The 24,549-nt window shown below is 40.2% G+C and overlaps 1 protein-coding gene across 2 annotated transcripts in view; it reads left to right on the forward strand.

The window, feature by feature from the left end:
• mdga2a (MAM domain containing glycosylphosphatidylinositol anchor 2a) overlaps nt 1-24,549 on the forward strand; it is a 183,712-nt gene that overhangs the window by 152,027 nt on the left and 7,136 nt on the right. For both annotated transcript variants that reach the window (XM_017476272.3, XM_017476274.3), the window contains exons 11-14: nt 11,767-11,944; nt 19,621-19,641; nt 20,615-20,770; nt 24,134-24,298. In XM_017476272.3, the coding sequence (XP_017331761.1) occupies nt 11,767-11,944; nt 19,621-19,641; nt 20,615-20,770; nt 24,134-24,298 (520 nt within the window). The remainder of the gene's footprint in view (nt 1-11,766; nt 11,945-19,620; nt 19,642-20,614; nt 20,771-24,133; nt 24,299-24,549) is intronic.

The following is a 24,549-nucleotide window of genomic DNA, read 5'->3' on the forward strand; positions in this document are numbered from 1 at the left end:
CACATGTGGCCAAGGTCACATCTGTATGCTGCTCCTCCCATCGCTCTGCTCCCACAAGCTCTAGCAAGAGTTCGCCAAGACAGTCTGCTAGTAGCACCTTTTTGGCCAGCTCGAACATGGTTCTGAGAGATAATATCCCTGCAAGATGGCACTCCTTGGGAGATTCCCATCCACAGGTATCCACTGTAGACCCAGTAAACTGCGCAATAGCTACAGTCCTGGAGCTCCTACAAGAACATTTCTCAGCGGGGTGGGCTCGTTCTACAATCAAGGTTACGTGGCCGCCATTTCGGCCAGCCACGTCCCTGTTGAGGGAGCCTCTGTGGGGCAACATCCTCTAACTTCGAGGTTCATGCGTGGTATCAGACGGCTGAGGCCCATCTGCAGGCCGCGCATACCTTCATGGGACCTTCTGTGGTCCTGGAAGGTCTGTTCGGTGCCCCCATTTGAGCCCCTAGAGTGGATCTACTGTCTCAAGCCGGAGGGCTGATTTATCACCCTCGGCCAGAACTACGGAAACTGTGGGTCTGACCCCTGAGGGGCACTAGCTCATAGATTCTGGTCGCACAACTGAGGTGGTAGAGACCATGTTAAACGCTAGAGCACCATTCACACGGAAATTGTATGCGCTCAAGTGGCGGCTTTTTGTCTTGTGGTGTGATGAACATCAGCTAGACCCAGTGAACTGCGCAATAGCTACAGTTCTGGAGTTCTTACAAGAATGTTTCTCAGCAGGGTGGCTCCTTCTACAGTCAGGGTTACGTGGCCGCCATTTCAGCCAGCCATGCCCCTGTTGATGGAGCCTCTGTGGGACAACATCCTCTAACTTCGAGGTTCAATGACAGGGTTGCAGGCCTACCAAGCAGACCTGCTGAGTGAGCTTGACATATGGCGGCATTAAAAAAAAGGCAGTTCCTTCCCTGTTGTCTCGAGCTGGCTCAGATGGGCCCATCTGCATTTCGGCCATGCATACCTTCCTGGGACCTTGCTGTGGTCTTGGAAGGTCTGTCAGGGGCCCCATTTGAGCCCTTGGAGTCAGCCTCTGAGAAACTTCTGACTCTAAAGGTAGCTCTTTTACTGGCCCTGACATCTCTCAAGCGAGTGGGAGGTCTACAAGTTCTCTCTGTTGCCCCTTCCTGCCTTGACTAGCTGGACTATCCCTGGATTAGCCAAGGCCTTCCTGTATCCTAGGACGGATTATGTTCCTAAAGTGCCTACATCGGCTGCCCACCCTGTGGTGTTGCAGGCTTTTTCCCTCCTCTGTTCCTCACACCGGAACAAGAGAGGATGCACCTGCTGTGTCCAGTAAGGGCTCTCTGTACTTACATCCACCGCTCTGGCCAGTGGCATAAGTCGGAGCAGCTACTGGTCTGCTTTGGCAGCGACAGGAAAGGTGATGCTGTGTCAAAGCAGCGCATCTCTAATTGGATAGTGGAAGCAATCTCTAGGGCTTACGACACGCGGTCTCGCCACGCCTCTGGGCATAAGAGCTCATTCCACTAGGGTGGTCGCCTCCTCAAAGGTTTTGTAAAAAGGGGTATCCTTGCAGTATGTGTGTGCGGCTGCAGGGTGGTCTACCCCACACACATTCATTCATTATTACAGCCTGGATATTCATTCCACCCCGAGCTCGAGTGTCTTGCAGTGACCCTTGGGCTTGGGTATTTTTGAACAGGCCGTACCCTCGGTATGACAGAGTGGGTATTCCCGTTCCCATACTGTTATGCTAAATGCAACATCGAAGTTCCCTTTGAAAGGGAACGTCGGGTTAACCCTGTTCACTGAGAAGGGAACGAGATGTTGCATAGCACTGTCATACCAGGGCAGACCTGTGAATTGCGTCTTCGCTTCAGATAATAGAGGCTGGTGGTGTGGTTCACAGGTGCCATATATATATCATGCGACGCTCTTAATTGCCACGTCACCTGATCATGGCAGGCCTATAAGTAGAGGCATGATTTTACACAAGCTTCAGATACCGGTCATGCGCGCAAGGCATTCCCATACTGTTATGCTAAATGCAACGTCTCTTTCCCTTCTCAGGGAACAGGGTTACATGCGTAACCCCGACATTTTGGGTCATAGCCTTGCTGCATGATGAAGTTCCTCCTAATTAGATCAGATGCATTTCTCTGTAAATTGGCACACAGAAAGTTTCTGTACACGTCTGAATTAATTCGGCTGCCACCATCATGAGTTTCATCATTGATAAAGATTAGTGAATACGTTCCAGAAGCAGCCATGCAAGCCCTAGCCATGCTTCACCAATAAGCTTGTATGTTTTGGATTATAAGCAGATCCTTTCTTTCTCTACACTTTGGCCTTTCCATCACTTTGGTAGAAGTTAATCCTGGACCCAGAGATTCAGACATTGTTTGCATAACCACAAGGCTTGTACCATGGCTTGAAGTGGTTGCCTACCCAATACAATACTGACTATGGGGCAATTCAACCCAACTGTAATAAATAAATAAATAAATAATTTAAAAAAATAAGTGAGTTCCTTCCTCATTAAAATTTGCTCTTGTTTTTATACTATGTATACCAACTCCAAAACAGTTCCAACTTATAGCTAACCCATGTGCCAGTTAACTAGTCCAAACTACCAGAATGGGTGGGAAAAAACATGGAGGGAAGACCAACATGACAGGAAAAATGATTAACTTCACCAACACTAGGCTGGTGGAGGCCATGGTGCTTAGTAACTTTAATAACAATGCTCATACTATAAATATAACATAACATAACATGGAATACATTCATTCATGTAGACCATCTTTAACCATCTTTACCTGAGAAGTACACATTACTGATTGTAATAAGAATAAAGTATAAGAATAATCAAATGTATTTACAATTTATTAATAAAATTGGATCCAAAGCCATCTTGTTTCAGCTGGGATGTATTCCCATTTATTTATTATATTTCCATATATATTTTTTATATTCCAGTATTTATATTGGATTCTGAATAATCTGAACTTGCATTCCACAATGTAGGGAGCATTACAACGTTGGTAGTCGAGTTTTTTATTTTATTTTAGTGTCTTGGTAATAATGATAATGATAATGTGTTAAATTATTGTACTTTCTCTGTGTGTGTGTGTGTGTGTCTGTGTGTGTGTGTGTGTGTGTGTGTGTGTGTGTGTGTGTGTGTGTGTGTGTGTGTGTGTGAGAGAGAGAGAGAGAGAGAGAGAGAGAGTTAGAGTTTTCTTTCTTGTTTCAGACTTACCATTGCCTTTTATCTGTAAGATCTCCAGGCATGGAACTAGAAATTGCACAGTAGCAATAAAGAGTAATTGGATCTCAGGACAGAAATCTTGTTGCAAGATGCAAGCAAAGCCCTGATGGGAATTCTGGCTGTTGTTCGGCAACTCTTTTTTCACAACTTCCCGATTTGCTCATCTTTTATTTGACTTGGGTGATATCCACAATATCCTATATAACTGCCATAAGAGCAGTGTTGGGAGGGTTAATTCAAAATTTAATCCGTTACAGTTGCAAATTCCTTCATAAAAAACACAACAGAGCTTCACCTTCGCTGAGAGTTGGTTGAGAGGCAGGAATTTGGCCAATAGTTGCTGCAAGCCATTTATAATCGACCAATTGGTGTGCAAGAAGGCTGGAATTACAGAGAGGGTTTAAAGCAATGCAAATATGCACACACATGTTGCAGTATTAGACCATAAGCACATCATAATGAAACTAAAACAGAATCCCATTTTCCCAAATTTAGACACGTTTAAAGGTCCGAAAAAGAGGATGTATAACAACAATCCTATTCCCTAACAAAAGCATTTCAGAGAACAATTTGTGTTTTTTTTGTAACAAATTAACTTTTGAAATTGATTTGCACATGCACCAGGAGGTTGCTCACGTAAGCCACAACTGGCAAGAAGGAACCAGAACTATAATTAAGCAGCTGTCTATATTATGTTATGTCAACAAATTAATTTTAAAAAATTGTAATCCTGATAGTATTACCATTTTTTACAAAATGTACCTGTAATCTGACTACTTTGTTTTTTGACATAACTGTAACGGATTACAGTTACCAGTTTTTTGTATCCTGATTACGTAACGCCATTACATGTATTCCGTTACTCCCCAAGCCTGCATAAGAGACAATGTAAACTATGCTTCTCAGCAAAACCTGCTGGTAAAAGTTATTGTCGCCAAGATGTTACACCAGCACTGTGCATTTACAGCTTGCCTAATTGTTGCAATGTTAACATTAACAGTAACAAGCCAAGCTTATGTTCACAATTACACTAATGAGTATTTGAATAACCCTGTAGCATGCAAAAAAAAAAAACCTTTTGCATTCATTTAGATGACATTTTTTCTCAATTAAAAAGCATAAAAAGAATTTAATTAAAAATAATCTTCTGTTGTTTCATTAAAATGATTGTGGTTTGTTAACATCACACTCGTTTAGTACATTAATCTTTAATTGGCATTAAATCTCATGAAAGTTTCCAAGTAGCCCAGCAATGAAAATTATATTGCAAGATGTATAGCTTTCCTGGAAGGGGTCTAAAAAAGCTGCATTCAGTCAGTTTGTGATTATACAGCTATTATAGCTTGCTTACTGACGAGCTGTTTCTTCACTCAGAGTCCTTGCAGAAATACATGTTGGAGCTAACTGTGTTGGGTTTTAATTAAATATGGCTTCCCATCTGCTGTGTTGGTATAACAGGCATTAATCAAAATTCAGTAGAGTCCTTTTAGTTGGATGAAGTAATTGTTCCTGCCATATATTGGACTTTAAATTGGCCATCACTTATTGAAATGAGCCAAGAAGTAGCTTAGTGTAGCACTTGGTCAAAAGGTAAATTTGTTGCTTCACACACCTGCTCTGTATATTTTGTAATCCCATAATTGATTTTACCGAGAATTCTTTCTCTCTTTTTTGGTTTGTGTGATTGTTCATTTCATATGAGAAATTCATGTCCAATCGTATGGCATTTCAGCAAATTCATCTTAAGATATGGTCCTTACTATTATAAAAAAAAAGTTGTTTACATTATTTAAGGGTTACAGAGGGTTGAGTAATTATAAACTAAATGGTAGTCTGGTTGAAATTCCTACTCATAAACGTAGTTTTATTCACCCAATGATGTATTAGAAGTCTTCATTCATGAGCATGAAAAAAGGATCTTGTGACCTGTGTTTTATTGCAGGCATTTCAGACAACTTCTTTTCTTATGAATTTTCCTAACAATTAGCCTCATTAGAAAACTCTACTCGCTACATTTTACATGAGAAGCCATTTACAAATGATGGAAACTTCATCCATTCATCCTTCCATTTTCCATACCGCTTATCCTACACAGGCTCACATAGCCTGGAGCCTAACCCAAGGAACTTGGGGCACAAGGCAGGGGACACCCTAGACAGGGTGCCAACCTATTGCAAGGCACAATCGCACACACATTCACACACCCATTCACACACTATGGACAATTTGGAAATACCAGTCAGCCTGCAACGTCTGCAACTTCTGAAAACGAAGTAGACTGAGGAAACCCCACAAACATAGGGAGAACATGCAAACTCCATGCACACAGGGCTTTGACATTTTTATTTCAGAGGAATTTTAATGTTATTGTCTATTTTAAAACTGTTTACAGTAGTTCATATGAGTTTTTGAAATTGAATTCTGTAAGTAATTCAACAATTACCAGGTGGTGGAGATGGTTGCAGTTGCAAGTGAGGTTTATTAATATCAAGCAAACAATCCAAAACATGAAACAATGTCAAAGTCAATAACAGGCAGAGATTCAGGTGATCAACAGAGAACATAGACTAGGAAAAAGCGAAACTGTGAAATCAGGTAATACAGAAAGTCAAACACCAGAATAGCGAGAACAATAACAAAAGGCTTGGTAAGGCAGGCAATGATGAACTGAGTGTTTTGTGGTGAGTGAGTGAGAGTACTTTAAATAGTGCTGGTTGTGATCAGTAGTCTGGTGACTGTGAATATGACAATAAGTGAGTTAGGAAGTATAGTCTATGTTTGTAGGCTGCATTGTGTTCTGGGAAATGTGGTTCAGCACCAAATCTGGTGCTGACATGATAACAATTACATTTTTGTTTTATTTATGTTTCAGGGTACTGAGTTTGATATGACTGGAAATAGTGAAATCTGCTGTTTCATATTGGTTGTCATATCTCTGTTTGCAACTCTTTCAGCTGAATCAATGAACTACACCTTCCATATTTCTTAGGCAGAAAACAAACTATGAACATGTTACATGACTGACCACTGACCACTTATCAATTCAATTATTTTTTTTTATTTGTACAGCGCTTTTAAGAACGGACATTGTCCCAAAGCAGCTTTATAGTCATTAGCATCACCAAATTGTTTGTTTCTTCTTTTGTGATGGTTTTCCAGACTTTTAATACAGCCTCTTTCAGTTGTTGTTTGTTTCAGGGGGGTTCTCCTTTCAGTCTCCTCTTCAGGAAGTAAAATGTATGCTCAATTGGATTAAGGTCTGGTGATTGACTTGACCATTCTAAAACCTTCCACTTTTTCCCCCGATAAAGTTGTGTGTTGAGTTGGCAGTGTTTTGGATCATTGTCTTGTTGCATGATTAATTTGGATGCATTTCTCTGTAAATTGTCAGACAAAATGTCCCTGTAAACTTCTGAATTCATTCTGCTGCTTCCATCAGGAGTCATCATCATTATATATTTGTGAGCCTGAAGCAACCATGTAAGTCCAAGCCATGACACTACCTCCACCATGTTTCACAGATGAGCTTGAATGTTTCTGGATCATGAGCAGATCCTTTTGTTCCCCACACTTTGGCATTTCCATCACTTTGGTACAGGTTAATCTTAGGTCCAACTTTTGTGAGTCATCTCTGTATTTCTTTGCGAATTCCAGTCTGGCTTTCTGATTCTTACTGCTGATGAGTGGTTTGTATCTTGTGGTATGGACTCTATATTTCTGCTCATATATATGAATGAAGGAATAGGAGACAGCAGCTTTCATTTCATATTTACATATTTTACATCTTGATGTGTTAAACAACTTAAATAATGGCACCTTTGGTGGCAGACCACCCAGTTTTTTGGTGAGAGATGCATATATTAGAGATGTATCGATACACACTTTCTCAGCCGATACCGATAACTGTTTATTCAGAGTGAATAACCGAAACCGATAGTTCTGCCTTTTATACCTTCTTATAAATTAATAATGATTCATTTCAAATAATTCTGTAAGAAATGCAAATAAAAACTTTATTCTCTCCATTTCAACAAGTTGTTTCACAGTAACTGGTCTCATAAACAGAAAACACATTACGCAAATAAACATTAACACATTAACTAAATTCTGAAGATTAAAGTAAGATAGCTTAACTTATTGAATGTTATAAATTCATAGTAACATTGACTGAATTGTAAAAAACCTCCTGTTAGTCTCACATTCACTCACCACTGACAAAAGCATTTCTACTTCATCACTGAACATCAAAAGGGTAAAATATAATAAAAACTTTATATATAAACATTAACTGGATATGAAATATACTACTCTACAAATATATTTTTCTATGCAATATATACTTTTTTTGTCAAATCATCTTCATTTAAATCTTTTAACGGTGTACTGGCGCTTTAATTCAGCGCGAGGGCGCGAGGGCGAGCGGGCAGCGCGGGGCGTTTGACTCGACGTGGAAACTTCTGTTTCTGCAGCATATAGTGACATTATATTTATTATATTAGCAATATTTCTGAGATGAAAGAAAGCTATTCTAGTAATATTATCTACACAAGCTTGACTGGAGTCAGTAATCACACCAAGGTCTTTTACTGCTGGCCATGATGTAACTAAGTCCATCCTATGGAACTATGCAACTCCATGTAACTGAGTTACTACGTAATCAGAAAGCTTACTTCTAGCTGCATGTGGTCCTAGTACAGTCTCATACGTCATAGTTTTAGATCTTAAAAATTAAATACAACATAAGACAAAGGCAACCTAAGTAACACACAATATAGTTTTATTTCATTTTTTTTATTGAAGCAAAAAAAAGTTACCCAACACATATGTGAAATACGTGAAATACACCAATGTGAAAAACCAATTGCTGCCTTAAACTTAAAATCTGGATGTGCCACCTTTAACAGCAATAACTGCAATCAAACGCTTCCGATAACTGGAGATCAGTCTTTCACTTACTTCTATGACTAGGATTACTCCTATGCTTTGGATCATTGTCTTGCTGCATAATCCAGTACACTTTTCTGGTAGAGTACAGAATTCATGTTTTCCTCAATTACTGCAAGTTACCCAGGCACTGAAGCAGCAAAGCATCCTCAAACCATCACACTTCCACCACCATGCTTGACAGTAGGTATGATGTTCTTGTATGTGTGGAATTCTGTTTGGTATTGGATAACTTCTGTTTGGTATTGGATAACTTTTTTTGCTTCAATAAATAACATCAATTAAAAACTGTATTTTGTGTTTACTCAGGTTGCCTTTGTTTTATCTTAGATTTTGTTTTCATTTCTTTTTTATCTTTTTTTTGTCTTTAATTTATTTATTCATTTTCATATGGCTCATTTACATGTGATTCATTTACATGTGATTCATTTACATGTGATTCATTTTTATGAGATTCATATTCATGAGATTCATATTCAAGTGATACATTTTCATGTGATTCATTTACGTATGATTCATTTACATGTGATTCATTTTCATGAGATTCATTTTCATGTGAGATTCATATTCAAGTGATACATTTACATGTGATTCATTTACGTATGATTAATTTACATGTGATTCATTTACTAATTTGCTTTTCTTTAAATCCAGTTTTAGACTGTGATATTACAAAGGTCTTTCCAGATTATTACTTGCTACACTTTATGAGATAACCCCAGTAAAATTGCCAGAATTCTATAATATAATTTGTTCACCATGTTAGGTTTAAATCCTCTAAAAACAGCTTTGCAATTAAATAACATTACATCCTTCAAAGCACTGGCATGTTCTGCTTACTCTCACAATCCACCAAACACCCACACACCCAAAGTCTCCATAAACAAATGAGACAGTAGTGTATCCTACAAAAACCGAACGTTGTCCACAATGTGAAAACAACTCGGTGAGTAAGCTGGACTAACCAACAAAATTACCAAGACTGATAAACAGTCTGCACACAATTATAAATATAATGTCCTTACCTTTTAAAGACTTGTAACAAATAATATAACAGTGTAGCACGTAAAGCCGAGGAGATAACACTAATAAAATTAAATAAACAGAAACTCTAACCCGGTCAAAGCATCAAAACAGAGAAGCACATTAATACAGAAGTAAATTTTAAGAGGAGTAAGTCCACAAAATCTAGGTGGAGTAATGCAACGACAATATCTTCAATAAAAATCCGAATTCTGTAAAGCTGGAAGGCCGAGTGCAAAAAATAAAAATAAAAGAAGAGCGAAAAAGACTCCGCTGTGTAGGTGATGCAGTTCACCCCGATATCGTGAGTTTAACATAGTCTCCTGCTTCCTCCGCTGAAATAAAGTCCTTCTGGACACTGTTATATGTAATGCGAAGCCAAGCTGGGTGAAGTATTCCATAGCGAGCGCCCTCAATACCACGAAGTTGACGCCGAACCTCGTTAAATGCGGCCAGGCCCCGGGCTGTCTTGGCTGTGTAGTCAGGGAAAATGGAGATGGTCAAATCCCTCACTTTAATCCACTGGAGCTCTCTCACACGGCGTAAAATGTCAACACAGTCACTGTGATAGTGGAATCTGCACACAATAGCTCGTGGTCGTTCACCAGGCTTGGGCTTCGGCTGAAGGTTCTGGTGGGACCGGTCCAAAACCGGCTCCTTCTCCAGACCAAACGCTTCTTTTAACAAGGCCACTACAGCAGCAGTTGTACAGGTGTCAGTGCCCTCTGGAACTCCCACTATCCTAACGTTATTGCGCCCTGACCTTGACTCTAAATCCTCACATTTATTCTCTAATTGAGTCACGGTCGCAGTGAGAGACTCGATAGTAGTCATCATATGAACTATGTCATCGGTGCAACCGGAGAGAGAATGCTCCATTTCCCCAACAGTACCTTTCAGTGTTGACATGGTAGCCTCAGTAGCAACTTTATCACTAGCCAGCTGTGTCTTCACGGCCTGCAGGTCAAGCTGGATAGTAGACAGCGCACCCCCAAGAGTCTCCTGGAGCTTCTGGAGCTCCTTTTTAAAAATATTGGCGATGTCCTTCCTCAGTAAAGCCAGCAACTCAAGCCTGAGTGCGGCGAAGTCAGGGTCACCGCTCAGCGACGCGGATACAGGGGGAGAAGGGGACTCGCTTGCGGCGCACACATTCGGCCTCAGTCGTGTCCGAATGCTACCACGGGTTTTCGTGTTCTTTCCAGACATTTTAACGTACCACAAAGTTAAAATTGCAAACAAGGAAACAGAGTAGAATAAGTCAAAATATATTGTATGACCGAAAAGTGCAAATTAATTACAATTTTAATCGAAATCAGCAGGAGCCTCCAACTTCGCGTCCTACTCCATTGAATTCCGAATCCAGATTTTGTTTTCATTTCTGAAACAATTTAGTATGAGATATACAGTACACACAAACAGAAAAAAACAGCATGGGGGAAATATTTTTTACATGGCACTGTATATGTATTTTATCTGTGTATGTATTTCTGTCTTGTCAGAATTAAGTATCCACTGTCTAATGTCCTTTACACATTCCTCAACTTTATAAAGCGAGTGTCTGTCATCTGGCTATACCGAAACATACAGCTGATAGCTGTGTGTCATCAGCATAAGAGTGGAAGCTAATACCATGTTTAAGAGTAATTTTACCCAGAAATAGCATATATATATATATAGAAAAAAAAGCAGTGGGTCTAAAGGACACAACCTGGCAGAAGACAAAACTTTAAATTAGAATGCATAGAGAAGTCACCATTTACATCTACAAAATGATAGTGATCAGTCAAATAACACCTGAGTCAGGAGAGGGCTGTTCCCTTAAGTCCAACAACATTTTCTAGTATATCAAGGATAATAGTATGATCACTAGTGTCAAAAACTGCACTAGGATCAAGCAACACAAGCAAGGACACACACTCCTTATCAGTAGGCCAGTTGTAGGTCACCTATACTAATCACTGGACTTCTGATCAAGACACAAGATGTGTGTGAGTGTGTGTGTGTGTGTGTGTGTGTGTGTGTGTGTGTGTGTGTGTCATACGTCTATATTTCTTCATATGATGTCAGCGGGGGTCTTGGCAGTGGGCAGGCAAAAGTAGATTTGACAATAAAATTCCATTGTATCTGTGGAATCAGGGGTTGTAATTTGTATTATGTGCAAAATCAGAGCGCCAAGGCTTTCTCTTTTACACCTCTTATTTTTATACTTTCTGTTATGGCAGTGGTAGCATGGTGGTTAAGATGTTGGATTATTGAACAGAAGGTTGTAAGTTCAAAACCCAGTCTTGCCAAGCTGCCACTGCTGGGCCCTTGAGCAAGGTACTTAACTATGAACTGCTCAGTTGTATAAATGAGATCAATTGTAAATCACTCTGGATAAGGGCATCTGCCAAATGGTGTAAATTTATTGACGAGTCACGTCCATAGCCAAATATATAATCTACATCAAGTTACTAGAAATTACTGGGTGCAATACTGATCTGAGTGTATCACTGTAATATAGAAATATAAAAATTTATCTTTTTAAAAGTAACCTTAAGAATTTTTTTCTTCCTCAGACAGGACAACAGAGATGGTGGGAGCAGGAGATCCCCATGGAAGGGACCATTCAGAAAGGTGAGCTCATTACCTACAACCTGACAGAGCTTGTTAAACCCGAGGCCTACCAGGTGCGCCTCACCCCCATCACCCGCTTTGGAGAAGGAGATTCCACTGAGAGGATCATCCGCTATAGTGGTGGGTACAGCAAAACTCATACACAAATAAGCATAGGGTGACCACACTTGAAGTGCCCCCCCTCCTCCCACTTTGAACAATGCCAACCACTGCCAATTTTTTTATGGCTATAAAGACAGTATATTTCTATTAACTTATAGCAAAAGTACAGGCTCACCACACATACTAAAGAAAAATGTAAAACCCTGACACCATAGATAGACATGGGCCTACAATGGGCCTACAAATGCCATTCTAGCTCTTACACTGATGCTCAAATCTGAATGCAACTCACATGCCAATGCAGCATAGGCTAAATATCATTTTTTCCATCATAAATTACCTTTATGAGGACTACATGCAAAACCATTACAGAGTATGTCTAAGAATCATTGCATACATATACCAAATAAGGCAAGCCTAAGAAAGACTGTTGTAAGCAAACATATCAACAGCTGAATTCAGCACCACAGAGAAACACAGCAGCAAAACACAAACAGCAAAACATACACTGACTTAACAAGCATCACTAACTGAGCAACCAGTTAAAACAGAAAACCTTTCCACAAATATCAATTCAAAGACATCACATATTTGCCCAGAAATAATGGTAAATAAGCCTTACGTTTAGCAGAACATCTTCTTTCTTGACTTTGTGCATGCAAAGTTGTTAATTAAATCCGAAGAAAAAACTTGCAATTACAGGTACATTGTGAATGGTGCCTATGTGCCATGGTAGTTTATCTTTTTGTTTGTTTGTTTGTTTGTTTGTGTTTGCACAACCACTTAGCTGAGGCCTATCCATTTTGAATTTGTCTGATATGATAGATTGGTGCCAGTGGCACTGCATCATTGTGCCATCGCACTGCATTAACGCTGAACTTTGATGTTTGCATCTCTTCTAGTAAATAATATATATAGAAAATATGACAAATATTGTAAAGGTCTAATTGTTATCTTAATCATTTGGTGCCCCCCATTGGCTGGTGCGCAAGGGCACTTGCCCAATCCCATATATGCAGATAATCCTGCTTTGCTATTGGCCTATATTTATATGACACTATATGTATATAGTTTTTAAAGGGTTTGATTGCATATTAGTTTATGCAATTATTATTCTACAATGTACAGTGTTTGTACTTGTAAACCAAAAACTGAGAAGATAAGTTTTGTATACCTGGGTATGTTTGCATAAACATACATGCATAGTTATAAAATACAGAAACAAATAGATATTTAGTTAAAGGTTTTTATTTAAGAAAATTATTTGTTCTTCAGTACAGGTCTTTAGTGTGTTCCTAAAGACACTTAAGACATCCCCAGCTTTTGAAAAAACATGCTCACAATGTATAGAAGTGGCAGCTAGTGCCAGGTATTTACATGCCAATGTATAACGATGTGGGTATAGACTAAAATGTTCCCTTTCAAAGGGAACTTCAACGTTGCGTTTAGCATAACAGTATGGGAAGCACCTTGCGCGCGTGACCGGTACCTGAAGCTTGTGTAAAATCTACTTATAGGCCTGCCATGATCAGGTGAAGTGGCAATTAAGTGCGTCGCATGATATATATATATATATATATATATATATATATATATATATATATATATATATATATATATATATATATATATGTATGGCACCTGTGAACCATGCCGCCAGCCTTATTACCTTCAGTGAGACTGCATGTCTCACTGAAACGCTTCATTTCTACTCAATATTTTCTCAAAATCTCTACAATTTTCTATCCCTTTTTTAGAAAAAAGAAAAAAAAAGAGATGGAAATAATGAGCGAGAAAGAATTCAGGAAGGGTGTTTACGCCTTGCTTCCGTTTCATCATGGGAATAGTGCACACTTTCTGGGTGAAGTGTTTAGGAGTGTAGCATGCGATGGCAGCCTTGAGAGGCTGCGCATGGTAACGCCTACATTAAGCAGCTCGGCTCGCGATTCGAGACTCAGGTTAGCCGTCTCAGGTTCGTGGGATCTCTTATGGATCCAGAAGAGGAGCCGGAGATGAGCGCTGCTTTATCTCTTGCTCTGTCTTCCAGGTTTGGCTCTCCGCTGGATTTTGGAGCTCGCATAATAGTAATAGTAATAATTACTCTCTGACTCCAAGGAGCCAGAAGGATGTGCTAAAAACTGAGAGCAGCATATAAAGAGCTGCTTGAAGTGATTACTAAGGCTGGATGAGCCTTTTTCTCCCCAGAGAAAGTAAATCCCTCACACTGTAGAAACTCCCCTTTCTTCAAGAATTGCATGACAAAATATCAGGCTTCTGGGGGAAAACCATGCATATTTATAAACCCACAATGTTGGATTATTCGGCCATTGTGGGGAATGAACGGCATGGATATTTAGCTATGCTGAACGTGGAGGAGGCGCTTGTGAGATACCTCTCTCCATCAACGGCACGTAATTAGGGGGGCTGGCTTTGCCATCCAAACCACCGTGTAAGGCCACTGTGGCATTGGTGGGCAAGCCTATGTAGTAGTAGTCTTGCTTGTGGGTCACTGCGGATAATGACAGGGTGGCAGGCCTACCAAGCAGACCTGCTGAGCGAGCTCGACATATGGCAGCATTTAAAAAAAAGCCAGTTGTCTCGAGCTCACCCGGGCATCCACGAGTGGAGCCGGGGCCAGCACTAGTGCAAGGGAGACCCAGAAGGCAAGTATGGCAGCCTACCAATCCCTGCAGACAGCCAGGGGAACCAGGCGGCCACAGTCACGGTCTGCTACTAGGCCTGATCTGAGAATGGTCATAAAGGCCAAGCAGGCATAGAAGAGCGGTCCTGAGGGACCGTGGAGGGACGCATCAGGGGACATGAGGTTGTTTGGGCAGGTAGCCCCCAGTGCTACTGTAGGGCCTCCCCTAGCCAAGGCGGTCCCCAAGTTTTCAGTGTTCTCTGGTCAGCGAGCTGTCACAGGGCAATGAAAATCTGATGCTTTCCTCCAATAGAATGTGGAATAGTTAACATCACTAAAAGACCATCAGGCAGCGTGGAAACTACTGCCAAATGTATATCCATGGGTTCTGTCTACCATAGAAAAGGCTTACCGGGTCCAGTTTATAGCTCATATTCCTAGCACTGAAATTCTTTCTTCCTCAGTTGAGAGGTCACCATGTGCTAGTTGTGTCTGACAACACAGCGGTGGTCTCATATATCAACCACCAGGGAGGGTTACGTTCACACCCCCTGTTCAGGCAGGCGCAACTAATCCTTCTCTGGGCAGAGGGAAAGTCCTTGTCAGTGAGCGCAATGTACATTCCGGGCAGTCAGAATGTAGGGGCAGACATCCTCTAACTTTGATGGAGCCTCTGTGGGGCAACATCCTCTAACTTTGAGGTTCATGCATAGTGTCAGATGGCTGAGGCCCATCTGCAGGCCGCGCATACCTTCCCGGGACCTTTCTGTGGTCTTGGAAGGTCTGTCAAGGGCCCCATTTGAGCCCTTAGAATCAGCCTCTGAGAAGCTTCTGACTCTAAAGGTAGCTCTTCTACTGGCCCTGACATCTCTTAAGCGAGTGGGAGGTCTACAAGCTCTCTCTGTTGCCCCTTCCTGCCTTGACTTTACCCCTGGATTAGCCAAGGCCTTCCTGTATCCTAGGCCGGATTATAGTCCTCAAGTGCTTACGTTGGCTGCCCAACCTGTGGTGTTGCAGGCTTTCTGCCCTCCTCTGTTCCTCACACTGGAACAAGAGAGGATGCACCTGCTGCGTCCAGTAAGGGCTCTCTGTACTTACATCCACCGCTCCGGCCAGTGGCATAAGTCGGAGCAAGCAACTGCTGGTCTGCTTTGGTGGCGACGGTAAAGGTGATGCTGTGTCAAAGCAGCGCATCTCTAATTGGATAGTGGAAGTAATCTCTATGGCTTATGCAGCACGCGGTCTTGCCACGCCATGCCATCTTGCTCATTCCACTAGGGCGGTCGCCTCTTCGAAGGCTTTGTCCAAAGGGGTACCCTTGCAGGATGTGTGTGCTGCTGCAGGATGGTTTACGCCACACACATTCATTCATTATTATAGTCTGGATATTCATTCCACCCCGGGCTCGAGTGTCTTGCAGTGACCCTCAGGCTTGCGTCTTTTTGAACAGGCCATACCCTTGGTATGATGGAGTGGGTATTCCCGTTCCCATACTGTTATGCTAAATGCAACGTCGAAGTTCCCTTTGAAAGGGAACGTCGGGGTTATGCATGTAACCCTGTTCCCTGAGAAGGGAACGAGAGGTTGCATAGCTCTGTCATACCAGGGCAGGCCTGTGAATTGCATCTTCACTTCAGATAATAGAGGCTGGCGGTGTGGTTCACAGGTGCCATTGCGCGCTTAATTGCCACGTCACCTGATCATGGCAGGCCTATAAATAGAGGCATGATTTTACACAAGCTTCAGATACCGGTCATGTGCGCAAGGCGCTTCCCATACTGTTATGCTAAATGCAACGTCTCGTTCCCTTCTCAGGGAACAGGGTTACGTGTGTAACCCCAACGTTTTCTCTAGTAGTCAAAGGGGTCATCTGTGAGGTACTTTCTTAGTTCCGCTGTGGCATCAGCAGTGGCACTTTGAATCTTCTGGGTGTTACTGATTCTACTATCGTGTATGTCCCACAAGCTGTCTGAATGCAGAGGTGTTTCAGTTGTGGCTTGGGATGTGGATGGTTTATTGATGTAAACCCAGGCTGGCCAGATGATGATCTCACTGATGCATATTCAGGAGTCAGATGTTATTCTGCCTCAGTTACATTCTCTGGATTTCCAAACCCAAGGACTTTAAATATTGGGTCCTGCAGTGTTGCCAGTACCAGCATAGAAAAACTCTCTACACATTTATACCTTGTTTCAGTTATATGTGTATTCTGATTAAGGATGTTGCAGTTGGATGGGCTGATGGGCTTGCATTTCTTCTGGAGCTTTTTTAATGACGTAGTTTATTGTATGTGCAAAACATGTCACATAGCATAAACTCAGCTTCTGTATGCTTGCAATCATGTTGTTTGCATTGTCTGTGACAACACTTTGTCAAGTCTCTGCCAAGAAAACCCCAGTCAGAAACAAGACTACTCATGGTGTTTGTGATGTTCTCTGCTGTATGATTTCTTCAGAAAATTGTCCATACTCAGAAGAATAGAAGTCACATTTGACTTCAGAGTAACATAATGCCAGGTTACCTCCGATTGGCATTTGTGTTTATCAATGTCCACATATCAACAGTTAATTGTTGTTAACTCCAAAGATGGTGGGGCAGAAGCATGCAGCAGCCACTTCAGGTCCACAAATATGGTGCATGTTAGGTGTAGCCTACACCAATTAGAAAACTTTTTATTGAGATGTACATCAGAAGGATTGGTGAACATGTCTATCATCGCCAACGTTTGCTGGACATTGGAGAACAAAGTTCAGGAGGAATAATCGATGTACTGCTTTAAGAGCTACGTAACCTCGGGCTACTACACGGCATTGCCTGATGCCACTGGACAGGAGAGAGGGTGCCAGAAACAGTCTGTGAAACAGCGGAAGTGCAGTAAGTGAGCCGCCATCTATGCAAGGCTAAAGGCTAACCCTAGCCACATGGCTCTACCATCCATTCTCCTCTCCAATGTTCACTCTCTTGACAATAAACTGGACTTACTCAGACTACAGCTAACTACCCAGCATGAAGTCAGGGACTGCTGTGTTTTTGTTTTTTATGGAAACATGGCTCAACAACAGCATTTTGGATGCAGCCATTCAGCTAGCCAAGCTAACCACACATTGTGCAAACAGGATAGCAGCACTGTCTGGTAAGACTCGCAGCAGTGGTCTGCGTGTTTGTATACAGTGCCCTCCACTAATACTAGCTTTATTGTTTAATTTTTTTTATCTTTTTTTTAAATAAAATTCACCAAAATACTCTCCTCTCATGGATATCAAACAACTGCAAACACAATGGTTTATAAAAAAAAAAAAGTTCAATATAGGTGTGCCACAATTATTGGCACCCCTATGAATTCGTATGAGAAAAATATATTTGTAGTATATTCACACAGATATTTTTTTTTTTTAAAAACTGTATACCTGGGTGCCTAGGAACAGGACATTGTTCAACCATGACTTTCACAGGGGTATAAATATGAGGTAACACATAGGCCAAATTCCCTTAGTCATTCATAACAATGGGTAAGATCAAGGCATATACCTGTGATGTGCAGCAAAAGGTTGTTGAGCTTCACAAAATGGGAAGTGGCTATATGAAAATAGCACAAGAATTGAAAAGGCTCATTTCCACCATCAGGGCAATAATTACTCCAGTTAACTGGAAATGTTAACACATTGTGAAGAGGATGGTTCAAGTGAACAAAAAAACTCCAAGGATCACAGCTGGAGAATTACAGAAGTTAGTTGGGGCTAGAAAGTCCCCAAAACTACAATCCGAAATCACCTACACCAACACAAGTTGTTTGAAAGGGTTTCAAGAAAAATGCCTCTGCTCTCATCCAAAAACAATCTCAAGCATCTTCAGTTTGACAGACACTACTGGAACTTCAAATGGGATCGGGTTCTATGGTCAGATGAAACCAAAATAGAGCTTTTTGGCAATAAACACCAGAGGTGGTTTTGGCGCACACAGAGAGGTAGCCATACGGAAATGTACCTCACGCCCACAGTTAAATATGGTATGTTTTGGGGCTGTTTTTCTGCCAGAGGACCTGGACATTTTGTTAGGATACATGGCATCATAGACTATCACATATCAACAAATATTAAACGAAAATCCAACTGCCTCTGCCAGAAAGCTTAAAATGCGCCAGGGTTAGATCTTCCAGCAGGACAATGATCCAAAACATACATCGCAGTCCCCTGACTTGAAACCCATAGAAAATCTGTGAGGTGAACTGAAGAGCATGGACCTCGAAATTTGAAGGAGGAATGGTCTCAGATACTTTGCCATGTATTCTCCAACCTCATCAGGCATTATAGGATAAGTCTCAGAAATGTTATCTTTGCAAAGGGAGGTAGCACAAAGTATTGACTAAAAGGGTGCCAAGTGTCATTTTCACATCATGGGAGACTGGTCACAGCATGCAACTGTTCTTACTTCTAGAGAAAAAAAAAACAATAATTCATTGACCCATTAAATTAAAAATGATCAAAAATCTTGGATGCAGACAGTCCGAGAACTACTCTGCACTTCCCAGATACTGCGGCTGGAAGTTAGGTTTAGTTCTCAGCTCTGTGTTTTAACAGTGTATTATTTCAATGCACAGGACTGATTTGTAGAGCCATCCATGTTCCACCACATTTTCTGTCTGGCTCAAAAATTTTCACATTCTGATCATGGTTGGTTAAAGTCCATGCAAAGAAGTGTGTAGCATTCTTCCTTGCTCAGATAGGCTGCTTTTGAATTTAACTGAAAGAGATATGAGGCTGATAAGTTCTCTTGAGGATGTCACAACCCATCACTAACCACTAACCAACTAGCTGGTCTCCTTCACCCCTTTTCTCTGTCTCACTCATGCAATTGCGCTCTCTTTACCACTCTTGCCCATTTTCCCTTTCAAATTAAATTCAAATCGCTCAAAACTCTCAAATTACACTCCAGATACAAACAATATTCTCCCAGAAGTCCTCCCTGTTTTTTTATTATAGAGTAATAATAAGCTATTGACCCACATGGAGATATGACCATGTTTTTTAACATCTGTTTCTCTTCTGATTTACAGCTCCTGTAAACCCTCATTGGAGTAAGTATCTTTTGAATCGGTCTGCAGTGTCCATAACCTAGTTTAGAGATACCGTTTAGAGCAGGGGTGTCCAAAATCTGGCCACCAGGCCAACTTTGACCCACAGACTGATTTTAATTGGCCTGTGGTTTTTCTTATGATAGATGGCCCACCAGCCAATACATAGCATTTTACATACATTTTTCCTTTTACCCGACAGTGGACTGTAAACTTAAATTGCATGATATTTAGTCATTGCTGCATACAGAAAGCTGAAAGTTAACATTGAGAACAGTGATTTCAAGAGAGCTGGAAATCTGAGTAGTTTTTCATCAGGAGAAATAGCATATGTGTGCCTCATATGTCAAGAAATAATTGTAATTAAGGAATTTAATATCAAGAGACATCAATAGACAAAGCACATGCATTACAGTAAATATTCAGAGGATGACAGAATTTACCCTAGCAGAAGCAAATTTTTATCAGAGCAAGAGGGGTGCAGGAGAACGTTATTCGAGCTAGATGGTGGCAATACTAAGCATGGAAGTTGTATCTCTGAGGGTGAATTTGTGAAAGACTGCTTATCTAAAGTCATCAATGTCATTTGTTTCAAAAAGAAACACAAATGTATGAATATCATTGTCACTTGATTCCCTATTGAGGTTATTCCCCTGAAATTAAATTCAGTAGATTTTATTTTTAAAATTATTATTGTTATACATGCTAGACATTTTTCACGTTTTCAATATTTAATATTTTGAATTTATGAATAATACTTTGGCAAAGAATTGTCATTCTTTGAATGGCCATGCTGTATTTTGAAATGGTTTAATCTGGGCCCCCTTTGAAAAAAGGTAGACACCCCTGCTTTAGAGATACACTTATAAGTGTTGCAGTCTATGGATCTAGCATGAATATGGTACTTATTTAAGAAATATTACTTTTCTTTGTAAATGGTAACTCATGAATTGTGAAATATTTGATCCCTCCATAGGTAAATTCCACTGTGGTTTTGAAGAAGAAGCTATATGCATGTTCACCCAAGACAAGACAGATGAATTTGATTGGACAAGACATAGTGCTGCCATCAGGGACACAAAGTATACTCCCAATACTGGACCCAGCAGTGACCGTAGTGGTTCAAAGCAAGGTATCAGAGTATTGAGATAATTGTTGCACACCCATAATACTGAGATAATTTTCACACTCACTCACTCACACACACAAAATCATGGGAAAAGTAAAGTACACCTTCCTTCAATTCCGTTTTTATTTATTTACAATTTCAAATGTAGTCATTTTTTTCCAAAAAGGTCAACCAACATTCAGAAACCATGTGGAAAAATTAAGTACATCCTATAACTCAGTAACATATAGAACTACTTTTAGTGGTTTAATAATTTTAAGTAAACATTTTCAATAGGGGTTTATTAATCTCTCAGATCATTTAGGAGAAATTTTGGCCCACTCTTCTTAACAGCATTGCTTCAGTGCATTAATGTTTGAGGGCATTCGTTTATGCACTTAAGATCAGACCACAGCAGGTCTGGACTTTGACTTGGCCTTTCCAACACCTGGATCTTTGTTTTTTCTTCTTTAGTGATTCAGATGTCAGTTTGCTGGTGTGTTTTGGGATCATTGTCCTGTTGCATGACCCAATTTTTGCCTAGCTATACTGCTGAACAGATGGCCTCACGAATATGGTCTCAAGAATATTCTGGTATAAATGAGTTCATTGTTGTCTCAATGGCTGCAAGGTTCACAGGTCATGTGACTGCAAAACAAGCCCAAGCCACCCCCCTCTATGATAATTGAATTGAGGTGTTTGTGGAGATCTTTGTGATGTTGTGTTTGGTTTTCTCCAAACATGGCACTGTGCATGATGGCCAAACATTTCCACCTTGGTTTCATCAGTCCAAAGGATATTGTTCCAGAACTTTTGTGGTTTGTTCAGTTTGTTCAAACCTGAGTTGTGCTGTCATATTCTTTTTGAAAAGAAGGGGCTTTTTCCTATCCAGCCTTCCATGAAAGCCTTACATGTTCAGTGTTTTTCTGATTGCACTGTCAAATATTTAATGTGCTTACAGAGGCCATGATGTATCTCTTGAGCTTTTCTTTATATCTCTGAGCATTAAGTGGTCTGAACTTGGACTGAATTTGCATGGATGCTCACTCCTGGGAAGATTGGTAAACATCTTGAAAGCTCTCCATTTATAAACATTCCTTCTCATTGTAGAATGGTGAATTTAAAATTATTTGGAGATGGCCTTATAACCCTTCCTAGATTGATGAACAGAGTTTTTTTTTTTTTTTTTTACCTCATTTCTTTGAGGTAATGGCTTGTGCATTTCATTAGTAACACCTAGCTGCTAATTATTATCAAAATGATTATAGAAGTAGGAAGGGTGTACTTCTAACAAAGCTGATTCAAACAGAAGTAGAATATTGTGGAATTTAAATTGGTACAAACATTTGGACCTTCAAACATTGCACTTTCAAACACTGGCTGATTCAATAGTAACAGTTTTGAACAGTAGTGAATTAGACACCCAAATAAATCAAAAGTGAACCCCATTCATTGGTTATTCAGTTTGCCACAGAATATGACCAGATTTTACCTTGATGTATTTTGTATAGTCAGTGGCTGTTGTAAATGACCTAAAGAAGAAAAAGAAGCAGAAGAGGAGGAGGAGGAGGAAATCTTTTATTTGTTACATATACAGTGGTGCTTGAAAATTTGTGAACCCTTTAGACGTTTCTATATGTCTGCATAAATATGACCTAAAACATCATCACACATGTCACACATGTGTGATGTTTTGTCACACATGTCCTAAAAGCAGATCAAGAGAACTCAATTAAACAAACGAAACAAAAATATTATACTTGGTCATTTATTTATAGAGGAAAATTATCCAATGTTACATATCTGTGAGTGGCAAAAGTATGTTAACCTCTAGGATTAGCTATTAATTTGAAGGTGAAATTAGAGTCTGGTGTTTTCAATTAATGGGGTGACAATTGGGTGTGAGTGAGTGCCCTGTTTTATTTAACGAACACGGATCTATCAAAGTCCGATATTCACAACACATGGCTGTGTAAGTGAATCATGGCATGAACAAAGGAGATTTCTGAGGACCTCAGAAAAAGAGTTGTTGATGCTTATCAGGCTGGAAAAAGTTAGAAAACCATCTCTAAAAAGTTTGGACTCCACCAATCCACAGTCAGACAGATTGGGTACCATTGGAGGAAATTCAAGACAATTGTTAACCTTCCCAGGAGTGGTTGACCAGTGACCAGATCACTCCCAAAGCAATACATGTAATAGTCCATGAGGTCACAAAGGAACAAAAGGTAACTTTTAAGCAACTAAAGGTCTCTCTCATATTGGCTAATGTTAATGTTCACAAGTCCACCATCAGGAGAACACTGAACAACAATGTTGTCCATGGCAGTGTTGCAAGAAGAAAACCAATGCTCTCCAAAAAGAACATTGCTTCCTGTCTGCAGTTTGCTAAAGATCACATGGACAAGCCTGAAGGCTATTGGAAAAAGGTTTGTGGATGGATGAGACCAAAATATAACTTTTTGGTTTAAGCATTAAGCATTATCTTTGGTGAAAGGAAAACACTGCATTCCAGCATAAGAACCTTATCCCATCTGTGAAATATGCTTGTGGTGGTATCATGGGTTGGACCTGTTTTGCTGCATCTGAGTGTGGACAACTTGCTATCATTGATGGAACAATTCATTCTGAATTATCCCAGCGAATTCTAAAGGAAAATGTCCGATCTGTCCATGAGCTGAATCTCAACAGAAAGTGGCTCATGCAGCAAGAAAGTTAAAGAAGAATAACGTTAATGTTTTGGAATGGCCAAGTCAAAGTCCTGACCTTAATTCAACAGAAATACTGTGGAAGGAACTGAAACAAGCAGTTCATGTCCGGAAACTCACCATCCCAGAGTTGAAGCTGTTCTGCTCTGAGGATTTCCTCCAAGAACTGGAACAGTGAGGATAAAGGGCCTTGCTAAGGCCCAACAGGGGCAGTTTGGCAGTGCTCTCTAACTTCAGAGTTTTACGATAATATGAAAGCCATTTGTACATGATGGAGGAGAAATAAAGCTTTGCAGCAGGCCACAACTATGAGACTATAAAACTTAGATGAGATTCTTTAGAGAAAAAAATACAGTTCATATAGGAAACAAGTTGAACTTGTGCAATTTGTCCATCTGTTTCTTTCCAACATGTAAACATTCCTTGTAAAATGAAAATATAATACAGAAATGTTTGTGGGGTCTGACTATATTTTGGCCTGCTTTGCACTTTGGCAGGACTGCATCATTCAGCATAGAAACATGTCAACACCACTGTCAGTTCAAAATGTAGTGCATTTTCCATTGTATATCTTTAAATTGAAGAGAACTGGTATTGTGTGCTCTTGTAATATAACAGAATCAGCTATTTAATGAATGAACAATCCTTCTCTAATGTGCTTTTGCATTCTCTGCCCCAGGTTATTACATGTACATTGAAACATCACGCCCTCGTCAGGAAGGAGATAAAGCACAATTGTTGACCCCACTGTTCAGCGTTGTTCCAAAAAAATCCTATGGGAATGTGGCCAATAATCCAACCTACTGCTTTAGCTTGTACTACCATATGTATGGGAAACATATAGGTAAGATGTAGTATTTTGAAAATGATAAATAAACAGATATAGATGTATTGTAAATAAGATTGTAGTATTAATCTCATTTCATGCACATGGGCAGTGTATTTACCTTCTCAGAGTGAATACCAGCCCTTCATTTGTGTGTTTGCTTATTCATATGAAAATTTCAATGTTTAATATTTACAGCCACATTACTAATTCAAATAGTCCTTGACCAAAAAGCTCCATCACTGAAAGCTTATTTTAGGCTTCTACAA

This window comes from Ictalurus punctatus, chromosome 9 (genome assembly GCF_001660625.3).
Source record: "Ictalurus punctatus breed USDA103 chromosome 9, Coco_2.0, whole genome shotgun sequence".
Taxonomy (NCBI): Eukaryota; Metazoa; Chordata; class Actinopteri; order Siluriformes; family Ictaluridae; genus Ictalurus; species Ictalurus punctatus.